The sequence below is a fragment of the Diceros bicornis genome, chromosome 15 (assembly GCF_020826845.1).
Source record: "Diceros bicornis minor isolate mBicDic1 chromosome 15, mDicBic1.mat.cur, whole genome shotgun sequence".
Classification (NCBI taxonomy): Eukaryota; Metazoa; Chordata; class Mammalia; order Perissodactyla; family Rhinocerotidae; genus Diceros; species Diceros bicornis.
Window position 1 is genome coordinate 38191842 of NC_080754.1, and position 13052 is coordinate 38204893.

General features: G+C 39.6%; 1 protein-coding gene across 2 annotated transcripts in view; it reads left to right on the forward strand.

The window, feature by feature from the left end:
• IGF2BP2 (insulin like growth factor 2 mRNA binding protein 2) overlaps positions 1 to 13052 on the forward strand; it is a 151551-nt gene that overhangs the window by 120491 nt on the left and 18008 nt on the right. Inside the window, exons 8-10 of one of the 2 annotated variants that reach the window (XM_058556174.1) lie at positions 3856 to 3978; positions 4330 to 4465; positions 7340 to 7468. In XM_058556174.1, the coding sequence (XP_058412157.1) occupies positions 3856 to 3978; positions 4330 to 4465; positions 7340 to 7468 (388 nt within the window). The remainder of the gene's footprint in view (positions 1 to 3855; positions 3979 to 4329; positions 4466 to 7339; positions 7469 to 13052) is intronic. The other variant, XM_058556176.1, reaches the window with a different exon arrangement.

Sequence of the window (13052 nt, forward strand, 5' to 3'; positions counted from 1 at the left end):
TAGTCTGTTGTTTTCCTTCTTTCTTTCTTCCCTCCCCTCCCCGCCCCTTCCCTTCTCCTCCCCGCCCCTTCCCTTCCCTCTTTTCTTTCCTATTCTTTTTGCAGGGGAAGATTCATCCTAAACTAACATCTGTTGCCAATCTTCCTCCTTTTTTATTTCTTTTCCCCCCAAAGCCCCCAGTACATAGTTGTATACAGTTGTAAGTTCTTCTGGTCCTTCTGTGTGAGCTGCTGCCACAGCATGGCTACTGACAGATTAGTGGTGTGGTTCAGCACCTGAGAACCGAACCTGGGCTGCCAAAGCAGAGCATGCCTAACTTTAACCACTAGGCCATCAGGGCTGGCTCTGTAGTTTTCTTGAAGTGTCTTTGTTTGGCTTTGGTATTAGAGTAAAGCTAGCCTCATAGAATGAGCTTGGAAGTGTTTGCCCGTCTTCAATTTTTTGGGAGAATTAGAAAAGGATTGGTGTTAATTCTTCTTTAAATGTTTGGTAGAATTCTCCAGGGAAGTCATCTGGTCCTGGGCTTTTCTTTGTTGGGAGGCTTTTCTTTTTTGATGACTGATTCAATCTCCTTACTCATTAGTGGTCTGTTCAGATTTTCTATTCATAATTCAGTCTTGGTAGGTTGCGTTTCTAGAAATTTATCCATTTCTTCTAGGTTATCCAATTTGTTGGTGTTCAACTTCATAGTATTCTCTTATCATCATTTTTTAAAAAATTTTTCTTTTTGTGTGTGTGAGGAAGATCAGCCCTGAGCTAACATTCATGCCAATCCTCCTCTTTTTGCTGAGGAAGACTGGCCCTGGGCTAATGTGTTTGCCCATCTTCCTCCACTTTATATGGGACGCCGCCACAGCATGGCCTGACAAGCGGTGCATTGGTGCACACCCGGGATCCGAACCAGGGCCGCCAGCAGCAGAGTGCGGGCACTTAACCACTACGCCACAGGGCCGGCCCCCCTTATAATCGTTTTTATTTCTGTGGCATCCGTTGTAATGCCCCCTCTTTCATTTCTGATTTTAGATATTTGAGTGTTCTCTCTTTTTTCCTTAGTTAATCTAGCTAAGAATTATCAGTTTTGTTGATCTTTTCAAAATAACCAACTCCTAGTTTCATTGATTTTTTTTTTCTTTTGTTTTTCTGTTCTCTGTTTTGCTTATCTCTGCTCTAATCTTTATTATTTCCTTCCTTATGCTAGCTTTGGGTTTAGTTTAGTTCTTCTTTTTCTAATTTCTTGAGGTGTAAAGTTGTTGATTTGGGATCTTTCATCCTGTTTTTTTTAATCCAGTCAGCCAATCTATGTCTTTTGACTGGGGAGTTTAAACCCCTAACATTTAAAGTAATTACTCATAGAGAAGGACTTACTATTGCCATTTTGTTAATTGTTTTCTGTATGTCTTGTAGTTTTATTGTCCCTACTTTCCTGTCTTACTGCCTTCCTTTGTGTGTGTGTGTGTTTTTAGTTATATTCTTTGATTCCCTTCTAATTTCCTTTTGTATATATTCTATAGATATTTTCTTTGTGGTTACCATTGCAATTACATAAAACATGCTAAAATTATGGCATTCTATTTTAAACTGATAACAGCTTAACTTCAGTCGCATTCAAAAACTCTCCTTCTGGAGAGCAGTTTAGTGGGTACCAGGGGGAACAGGCTAGGGGGGTGGGTACAAGCGGTGAAGGGGCACATTTATATCGTGACTGACAAATAATAATGTACAACTGAAATTTCACAATGTTACAAACTATTATGACATCAATTAAAAAAAAACTCCTTTAAAACTCCACTCCCCCTTGTTACTGATGTCACAAATTACTCTTCATATATTGTATACCCGTTAACAAAATTTGTCTTTTTTCATGTTTTTGTCATTTAAATTTTATACTTCAGTTACTATAGTGCAGATTACTGTATTTGTGTATTTCTTTTTATTAAGAGAACCTTATATTTTCATGCAGCTTTGCATTGCTGTCTGCTGTCCTTTCATTTCAATTTAAAGGACTCCTTTTAGCATTTCCTGTAGAGCAGGTCTAATAGTAATGAACTCCCTCAGCTTTTGTTTATCTGGAAAAGTCTTAATTTCTCCTTTATTTTCAAAGGACAGTTTTGCCAGATACAGTATTCTCAGATGACAGTTTTTTTCTTTTAGCCCATTGAATATATCATCCCACTCCCTTCTGGCCTGCAAAATTTCTGCTGAGAAATCTGCCAATAATCCTATGGAAACTCCCTTATATATTACTAATCACTTTTCTCTTGCTGCTTTCAAGATTCTCTCTTTGTCTTTGACTTGAGACATGTGGATTATAATGTGTCTGAGTGTGGTTCTCTCTGGATTTTTCCCAATCGGAGTTGTTTGAGCTTCTTGAATCTATATGTCCATTTCTGTCCTCAGATTTGGAAAGTTTTCCACCATTATTTCTTCGAATAAGTTCTCTGCGCCTTCTCTCTCCCCTCCTTTTGGGATTCCCATGATGTGTACGTTGGTCCAGTTGATAGTGTCCCATAAGTCTCTTAGCCTCTCTTTGCTTTTCTTCATTTTTTTTCCTCCTCTGACTTGATGGTGTCAAATGACCAATCTTCAAGTTTGCTCATTCTTTTTTCTGCCTGATCATGTCTGCTGTTGAACCCTTTAATGAATTTTTCGGTTCAATTTTTGTATTTTTTTAGCTCCATTATTTCTGTTAGGTTGTTTTTTATAGTTTCTATCTCTTTGTTGATATTTTCATTTTATTCATACATCATTTTTCTGATTTCATTTAGTTGTCTGTGTTCTCTTTTAGGTCACTGAGTATGTTTATGATGGTTCTTTTAAATTCTTTGTCAGGTAGCTCATAGATCTGAGTTTCTTTAGGGTCAGTTTCTGGATTTCTATTTTAATCCTTTGATTAGGCCGTGTTTCCTTGTTTCTTTGTATGCCTTGTAATATTTTGCTGGGATTTGGGCATTTGAAAAAACAGCCACCTCTCATAGGCTTTGCATACTGCCTTTGTTCAGGGGAATACCTTCACTAATCAGCCTGGCTGGAGGTTCTAGGACCTCTCAAACTTCTGATCTCTTTCTCCCCCCAGCTTCTGACCATGGAACTACAGCTCTAACTTACTGTTTAACTCTGTTTTCAGCGGCTTCCAAATTCTGGCACCAGTCTTGTCAGCCCTCCGAGTCAGGCGAGGCAGAAACCAGTCCCTGAGGCAGCTCCCAGACAAGCCAGAATGTTGAACTCATGGTTCAGTCTTTTGTTTCCATCCCAAGGGGGAAGCCCTGGTATGGGAGATTTCCTCTCAGTTGCTCTTTGTTATGCTGTGTAGGGGAAGGAGCACAAATGGGCGCGCCAAATGTCACAAATTTTTTTACCCCTGTTGGCTGGAATCCCTTGGGTTTTATAATGGCCTGGGTGCTATAGCTTCTCAACTGATCTCTAGGGTTCTCACAGAGGTATTCTGGCCTGTCCGTTGTTGTTAATTTGGTGCCTCCTTGGGGTTGGAGGGCCTGTAGCTTTCTAGTCTGACATCTGGCTGATGTCATTCTCCCTTGAGCCTTTTTTAAGAGCAAGGAAAACTTTCATAAAGTCACCCAACAGACTTCTCCTCATACCTCATTGGGTAGATCTGCCTCATGGACCCACTTCCAACCAGTCACAACAAGGGGAGTATAATTACCATGGTTTGGTTTATGTTAATCAGAAGTCATGCTCTGGAGTTGGTGAGGCACTCAGCCTCTCCTAAAGCCCATGGCCATTGGTACCTGAACAAAAGGGCTTCTATTTGTAAGAAAAAATCAGGGTAATAGCTCTTGGGAGCCAATCACTGTGTCCACCTTAAGTGTTCAATTGTTGTTTCTCTCTCTCTCTTAGAGCCGAAGAGATTCCTCTGAAAATCTTGGCCCACAATGGCTTGGTTGGAAGACTGATTGGGAAAGAAGGCAGAAATTTGAAGAAAATCGAACATGAGACGGGGACCAAGATAACGATCTCATCGTAAGCCACTCATCAGATTAACTGTGTCCAATAATAGAGAATTTGAGCATTTTGATATGCCCAGCTCATTCATCTGCTTTTCCCTAAAATGGGAATATATAAGTGATGTTATCTCCAACACCATCAAAACAAATACATAAATAGTTACCAGTCAAACATTTTCTGCTATGGATATGATCTAAGTCACTACCATGATGTGAGATAAGAAGGCCGGTATGCTATACCACAGCGTATGATGAGGGAATCTAGTGTTCTCCCTGCCTCCTCCACCAAGACTTATTTATGATCCTTCTGGGATTTTATTTTTCCTTTTGAAAAAAAGGAAATTTCTCTCTTTTTCTCGGTGGCCAGCTTGCAGGATTTGAGCATATACAACCCTGAGAGAACCATCACTGTGAAGGGCACAGTTGAGGCCTGTGCCAACGCTGAGATAGAGATTATGAAGAAGCTGCGTGAGGCCTTTGAAAATGATATGCTGGCTGTTAATGTAAGTGCCTAATGTTTTCTTCTCTACTGGCTTTCACGTGTGTCTTCAGGCAGAACCCAAGCTTCTTTAAGAATAATTGTCGTTTAGCTAGGGAAGAAGCACCTTAGAATAAGTATGCAGAATTATTCCTGTGGTCTTGGGGCAAGGGCAGTAACACAATCAGGAAACCAACCAGTAAAGTATGATAAATACACTGGACAAAATAGTATGAAGCCATTAAAATCATAACTTTGAAGAATGAGGAATTGCTTATGATATAATGTTAGTTAAGAAAAGAATATGTAGGGGGCCGGCCTGGTGGCGTAGCGGTTAAGTGTGCACGCTCCACTGTGGCGGCCCAGGGTTCGCAGGTTCAGATCCCAGGCGCACCGCGACACACCGCTTGTCAGGCCATGCTGTGGCGATGTGCCGTATAAAGTAGAGGAAGATGGGCACAGATGTTAGCCCAGGGCCAGTCTTCCTCAGCAGAAAGAGGAGGATTGGCCTTGGATGTTAGCTCAGGGCTAATCTTCCTCACAAAAAAAAAAGAAGAAGAATATGTAAAAGTATATATAACTAGGGTTGCAATTATGTAAAATAAAATGGATCAAAATGACTGGAAATCTTCATATAAAAATAAAAATAGCTGGTATGTTAGGAAAGTGGGATGTTTTTCTACTTTCCAAACTCTGTAATATTGTCCTGTTACTTCTTAAATTTTAAAAATATATACTTTAAAATTAACTTCTGATTTTCATCTGTTACATACTGATTTGCTCTTTTAGATTGCCCAATAAATGTTGTCAACTGCCTAAGTTCTCACTAATACTTCTAGCAAACTGGTTTGGGTTTGTCCTTCCTGTTCGTGCTACGTAGGTCCCATTTTATAATGGGAAGACACCAGTCTGGCATTCATAAATCTTAAAAATATTTGTCCATCAGCAAAGCCCAAGCTCAACTCAGAGGAGTAAATTTTTTCATTTTTTATTAAGATTTTCTAACATGTACAAAAGAGGAAATGATACTGTGATAAACCCTCATATACCCATAATCCAGCTTCAGTAGTTATTAACTCATGGCCTGTCTTGTTTCATCTGAACCTTTATCTACTTCCCCACCCCCTTTGGATAACTTTGAAGCAAATCCCCAACCTGGTAGCATTTCATAGAGGAACAAATGATGACAAAGAGCTATGTAGGTTAAAACCAGTTCCCTCATGCAGCACTTTCCACAGGACCCTCTTATTCACGTCAGTACACTATCTCCCACCTCACCCTGACCGCCACCTCAGCAGCCCACATCACCTGGTAATTATGGGACATGATAAGGATAAGATTACAGTTTGTGTGTATTTGGCTATGGAAGTATCATCCATTGATCTCATTTTCTTCTTTTGGGATCTTGACGTCTTATGATAAACATCTCTTTCTGTGAACACCTGGGAAAGCTACAAAAGGGTCTAGGTGCTCCGCACATCTTCACCTGAGCCTATCACTTAGATTCATTCATGTCTGTACTAAAGTCATGCATTGATAGATGAATAATAAAATTACTAGATCTTATATATCAAATGGGATAAAGGTTAAGGAGCCCAGCTCTAGTATTCCAAACATTCCGAAAGAAGGCAAGGGGCCAGGCCTGGTGGCCTAGTGGTTAAGTTCAGCATACTCCATGTCAGCGACCCAGGTTTGGTTCTCGGTGGTGGACCCACACCACTTGTCTGTCAGTGGCCATGCTGTGCAATGGTTCACATACAAAAAAAGGGGAAGAATAGCCTCTGATGTTAGCTCAGGGTGAATCTTCCTCAGCAAAAAAAGGAAAAAACAAAATTAAAAAAATAAAAGAAGGCAAGTTGCTGGGTGACCCTAGGCACAGATAGAATAGAATATGTTAGAGAGCTGCTTAGTGTCCAGGGAGACAAAGGTGCGGGCAGGTCGGACACAGGCCTGAAGGGGTGGCTACATGCCTCTGCCTCTGAAGGACTGTGTAGTTAAAACTCACCCCCGTCGTGTGTGAGCATCCCGGTGTTTAAATGCGAAATAAGCAAGCAAGTGAGATAATCATGAAGATGGCAACTAAATGGTGAAAAAGCCAAAGTTGTGAACCGTCCTGAATCTGGGTAATGGAGTTTACGTGTGTGGTATCCTAGTGAAGGGTCTGCTCTTTCCCTGCTAGAGTTTTAAAAAAACTGTTAATCCAATTTGTTTCAAACATATTCCTTCAACAAATATTTATTGAATACTTACTATGTACCAGGCACTGAGCACACAATGCTAAGTCCACAAGGACTCTGTCCACAAGGAAATTATGGTCTTAAAGGGGAAGCGGTAACTACACAGGTGATTCACGTACCATGTGTTGAGTTCTATTTTAAGGAAACATAGGAATGTTAAGAGAGCACAGAAAAGGTACTTGAGTTGAGACCTTTGGGGTGAAAGAAGGCTTCTTGGATGAGGGGACACCTGAGCTCAGGTGAAATCCACATGATGAGAAGGACTTAGCCAGATGAGGAGGGGGAGAAGCACATTCCTTGCAAGGTACCCAACATGTGCAGGGGTCCAGAGGTGAGAGAGGAGCAGGATTGGGCAGAATGGGGATGAGAAGTTAGCAGGAGAGAGGCTGGTGAAGTGGCCTAGGTCCCCAGGAAGAGCCTTGTTTGCTGTGTTACGATGTGTAGACACTCTCAAGAGTGGCAGAGAAGCTTTGAAGGAAGACCGTGGTCAGGTTGAGGTTTGGAGAGCCCACTCCGGCAGCAGAGTGGGGAAGAGGCCCACTGGGCCAGGGTGGAGCTGATTAGGAGACACTGGTGCCAACCAGACGAGATAGAGGTTGACCCAGGCAAGCTGGCCCTCTCTGGTCTCCTCCCCTCAACTTTTTCTCCATTTCTGTTCCCAGCAACAAGCCAATCTGATCCCGGGGTTGAACCTCAGCGCACTTGGCATCTTTTCAACAGGACTGTCCATGCTGCCTCCACCAGCAGGGCCCCGAGGAGCTCCCCCCGCTCCCCCCTACCACCCTTTCGCTGTAAGTAGCTCAGCATTCAGAGATTTGCTCATGCGCTGGGCACCCCCAGGCAGGAGCATTACTCTGCTATGTTGATCAGAGCTAAAGCTTTAATTTGGAGGCCATGCTCATAATTAAATTGATTGTAGAATGAATCCAACATTTCTTAGGACTTTTTCCTAATGGACAGATTAATATTATTAAACCAACCTCTAAATATATGCGCTTAAACCTAGTATATTATCATATCTAGGAAAGAAACTACTAGAAAATTCATTAACTAGAAGCCTATCTATTGTAAAAAACTGTTAGTTCATATAAGAACCTTCATGAGCATTGTTCATTTATTAAAATATTAGGGTACCTGGATGATTCTTGGAGTTATATATATAATTCCCACCTATGTCTACAAGTCAAATGCATTATATTTTATTAATAGGCAGTTTTTAAAAGAAAATAATACACAGTGTTTGTTTCTCAACACTTAGCACAATGCCTGGCATTTAGTAGGTTCTCAATAAGTATTGTTTGAGTCACGATTAATAACAAAAGAAGTAATGTGATTTTTATGAGTTTCCTACTTGTTGCTCCTATTCACGAGCATTATTCAAGAACAATACATTACCAAATTGGGGTTCAGGATACTTAACAGCTTTTTTTTTTTTTTCATTTCTAATTCTTCTCTGCATCTATTGTTTATTTCTGAAGGAAAGTTTCTTTCCCCCAATGTTTATACTGTTTAAATGAGAAGAACCAGGTTGGTAAACATTATCTGTAGGCATTACAGTATGAGAATTCCTAGGAGCTCCTTGGGTTACCTGTAGAGAGCTGAAATGAACCCTCTGTGCTGTTCTGCCAACAAAATACAGACATGGACTGGCACCCACGTCCTTAGTCTCAGGAACATACATTCAGCAATCTTGTTTATATGTGGATCCTCTGAGTCACTTCTAAATCTTCAGACTCTTTCTTTAGAGTTATATCCGTTTTCCCTTAAACTGAAGGATAGGGCCCAATATTGAGCCATGTGTATGTATGTGCGCATGTGTGTGTGTTAGAGGGAGCTAGAGGCAGCTGTTATGGTCACGTGGCTGCTCCAAGGAGCGAGAACAGTTATGGCAGGTGCACGTCTCCGTACGTTTGCTGTGAGATTTGAGAATGACCGAGCTTCGTACAATTAAATGGCATTGAGGGCCGGCCTCGTGGCTTAGCGGTTAAGTGCGTGCGCTCCGATGCTGGCAGCCCAGGTTCGGACCCCGGGCGCGCACCAACACACCGCTTCTCCGGCCATGCTGAGGCCGCATCCCACATACAGCAACTAGAAGGATGTGCAGCTATGACATACAACTATCTACTGGGGCTTTGGGGGAAAAATAAATAAATAAAAATTAAAAAAAAAAAAATGGCATTGAGGCACATCTCATTTCTTGGGAGAAAGGCTATATATTCTGCCCACAGAAGATAACCTCAAAAGCCAGGCTACCCTCTCAACCTAAATAACATAAGTGGTGGGGGAAAAAAAGGTATAATAAAATAGACCACTTCTAAAATTGATCATCTTAAATAGGGGCCAGCAAACTACAGCCCAAGGGCCAAATCTAGCCCACCACTTATATTGTAAATAAAGTTTTATTGGAACACAGCCATAACCAAATGGTTTACATATTGAATGTTGGCTTTCCTGCTAGGATGGCAGAGTTGAGTAGATGCGATAGAGACTCTATGACCTGCAGAGCCTAAAATTTTTTTTTGACCCTTTACAGAAAAACTTTGCAAATCCCAAAACTAAACGAAGAGGAGAAGTTTTCACGTGACAGCAGAAGATTTTCTAAACTTGAAAATAGGTTTTGCCAGTTGGAAAGCTTCCTTTACATCTGAGAGTTTTACTAAAACAGTAGTATTTTAAACTAAAACACTAGTAGTAGTTTACTAAAATACATAGTTCTTGTTCCTTATACAATAGATTTTAAATAAAATTTCTTTTTTACGCTGAAAGCTATGTAATTGTGGTCTTGATCCCGTAGATCAAGATTAGATTCTGATCCGGAGCACACCGTTGCCCTGACTCTGTGACACTATGGCCTCTGCAGACATCTCCTTCAGGCAGCTGCAGAAGTGCAGGGCCAGGGCATGGAGGTGCATCGCCACCCACCTGTGTAGGACCTGGGACAGGTCTCTGAGGCCACACCTGCAGCATCTGCATTGCCAGCTTGTGGGCTTGCCTGGTGGGCCCAGGCCTCCTGAGAAGGACAGGGTAGAGTGGGGTCGTGGGCATACATTAAATACTTAGAAAATATTGTTTTCCTGTCACATAGGCATTTAGATTTCAAGAAACTGGGATATTTCTTGGTTGCTTTTATACATCACAAAACTCTAGTGTTTTTGCTCTTGGCATCCAAAGGTCAGGAAGTCTGTGTACCACCTTATAGCTGGCTCATACGCATGAGTTGGTCTCTAGACTCTGGGATTTTTCATGCATATGTGTATGTATGAAATGCATTTTAAAATTATTTTCTGGTGATAAAAGTAATACATACATAGTAATTAAGAAGTAAATAATACAGAAATGTAGAAAGTTCAGGTTTTTCTTAATCTAGAGATAACCAATGTTTCCATGTATATGTGTGTGTATATAAATAAAATTTATTTATATACCAATTGTTTATACATATATGTTATATATATATTCCAAATTTTCACTCTACAAGGGAAATCCTTGTATATATATCTTGGCTCTCTTATCCAATTATTTCCCTAGAATAAATCCTTGGAAATAGAATTGCTGAGCCAAATAATGTATAAATTTTATACAGAATGTATCATTATAAAATATATAAATGTTGATACATAATATATAAATTTTGATACATAAAGGATGTACTGCTTTTCATTCCCACCAGGAGTATGTGACAGAGGAATTTTTTTCTCCCATACTCTCACTACCAATGTACTTAGTCCTTGCAATCTGATACTGTAAAATACACATTTCTTTTGTTATTATGAGACACAGCACTTTTGAGTTTATTGGCCATTTTATCCCCTTGCTAATGAATTGTCTTTCTGTATCCTTTGCCCATCAGTCTGTTGAGAGGCAGTATAGGTTCTGGAGCCAGACTGCCTGGTTTGAATCTCCGCTCTATCACTTGCTATTTTTAACCTTGAGCAAGCAACTTAACCTCTTTGCATCTCAATGTCCCTGTCTGTAAGATGGGGGTAATAACAGTACACGTATTGTGGAGTTGTTGTGAGAGTTATTAAATAAGTTAAAACCTGCACATAGTAATTGCCATGTAAATCTTAGCTGCTATTGTCATCTTTTTTCCCCCCATCTTTTTCTTTTTTTTTTAATTTAATTTTATTTATTTTTTCCCCCAAAGCCCCAGTAGATAGTTGTATGTCATAGCTGCACATCCTTCTAGTTGCTGTCTGTGGGACGCGGCCTCAGCATGGTGGGAGAAGCAGTACGTCGGTGCGCACCCGGGATCTGAACCCGGGCCGCCAGCAGCGGAGCGCACGCACTTAACCGCTAAGCCACGGGGCCGGCCCCCCCATCTTTTTCTTAATGATTTGTAACAGCCAATTACATATTAAGGCTGTTAACCATTTGTCGTGTTGTAAATATTTTCCACCAGCTTGTCATTTCTCTTTGCTTTATTGTGGTGTCTTGTGCCATGATAATTTAACATAGATATATTTTGGGACCAGCCTGGTGGCGTAGTGGTTAAGTTCATGCTCTCCATGTTGGTGGCCCGGGGTTCGCAGGTTCAGATCCCAGGCGCGGACCTACGTACCACTTATCAAGGTCCCACATAGAAAGAGGAAGATGGGCACGGATGTTAGCCAGGGCTAATCTTCCTCACCAAAAAAAATAAATAAACTAAATAAATAAAATAGACATATTTTGAGTAAACAAACTATTGTATGAAGTAAAATATAAATGTTTCCCTTCAGACTTCCTTCTCTTACGCAGATTTCACCCAACAACACACCCCAGAAGTATAACACTATGTTTACACAATTTTTTAAAAATGTTTTCTTAGCATATGTACGATGATATTATTCAAAAATACAAGTGGAATAATGCTATACTCAGTGAATTACAAGTTGTTTTTTTACTTATTATGGGCATCCTTCTGTAGCTAGACCTAATTCCCTTTAATGGCTTCTTAGTATTCCACTGTGTGAATTTACTATAATTTTTCTACTGAGCACACTGTTTTTAGACATTTGGGTTGTTTCCAGGTTTTCTCTACTGCAAATAATGTCAAAATGGAGTATCCTTATACAAAAAGTCTTCGCACAATTGTGTGAGTATATCTGGAAGTAAATTCTTTTAAGATTGGAATTATTGTGTCAAAGGGTACATGCATTTTAAATTTTCACAGATTTCCCTACAACACAATTCATGCAGAATTTTAAGAATTAAGGTAGTTAAATCAGTGATATTTTCCTATATGGATTTCTGGTCTTTGATGTCATGCTAAGGAAGAAGTCTTTTCTCATCGAAGACTGTAAAAATATTCTCCCACATTTTCTTAAAGTAATTTTTAGTTGTTGGTTTTGGGGCATTCGGCTTTATGTTTATATCTGTAATTCATAGGGAATGTGTCTTGACTTATACTTTGAGATAGGGATCTAACTTTGTTTTTTTTCCATAGTTTTCTCAAAATCATTTATTGAGTAATGCACCATCTTATCACACAATTTGAAATGCCAGCTTTGTCATACACTAAATTCCCACTTACTCATATTCCTGGACTCTGTTCCGTTCCATTCATCTGTCTATACTGCAATTACTGTAATTTAATACTATCTTCGATAGTTTTAACAGCAGGGTTATTTTTTCTCTCAAAGAATGAATTGGAAAGAAGGCCAACTTTTACTAGGCTTGGGAAAATTAAAGAATATATAGAGATGTTCTGTTTTTGAAGATTTGATAACACCCATTGGTAAAACATCTGGGCCTAGCACCTTTTGTTTGGAGAAAGATCATGTATAACCTTTTCAATTTCTTATAAGTTTTTGACTTGGTTTTTTGATTTATGTTTTCCTATGAAAGTACTCACTTCACCTCTCTTTTCATATGTATCGGCATAAAGTTGTACAAAGCAGACTGTTGCCTTTTAAATCTCCAAACCTGTAGTTATAGCTCTCTTTTAATTCCTAACATCATAGATTTGTGTTTTCTCTCTTTTTTTTCTTAATCAGCTTTGCTGGGGATTTTTCTATTTTTTAAATTTCTAAGTAGTCAAGGGTTTCTTTTTTTGTTATCTTGAAATTGTTTCCTATACTTTGTACTCAGAGAATGTTATTGGAACATTTGTGATTTTTGTGGCCTTGCTCATGCATCATCAGTTTTTGAAAATCATGGGCATTTGGAAAGATACCTTCTCTTATGTTAACAGCTATAAAATCAAGCTTCTAATTGTTGGCTCATAGCCTCTCTATAATTTTTTATCTATATAACTTACTAAATTTTGAGAGCAGTTTACTGTTCTCTGTTCTCTCACTATGATTATGGTTTTGTCAAATTCTTTATTTCTTTTTTTTTTTTTTTTGCACATAGCATCTTCTTTAAGATTTTATTTATTTATTTTTCCCCCAC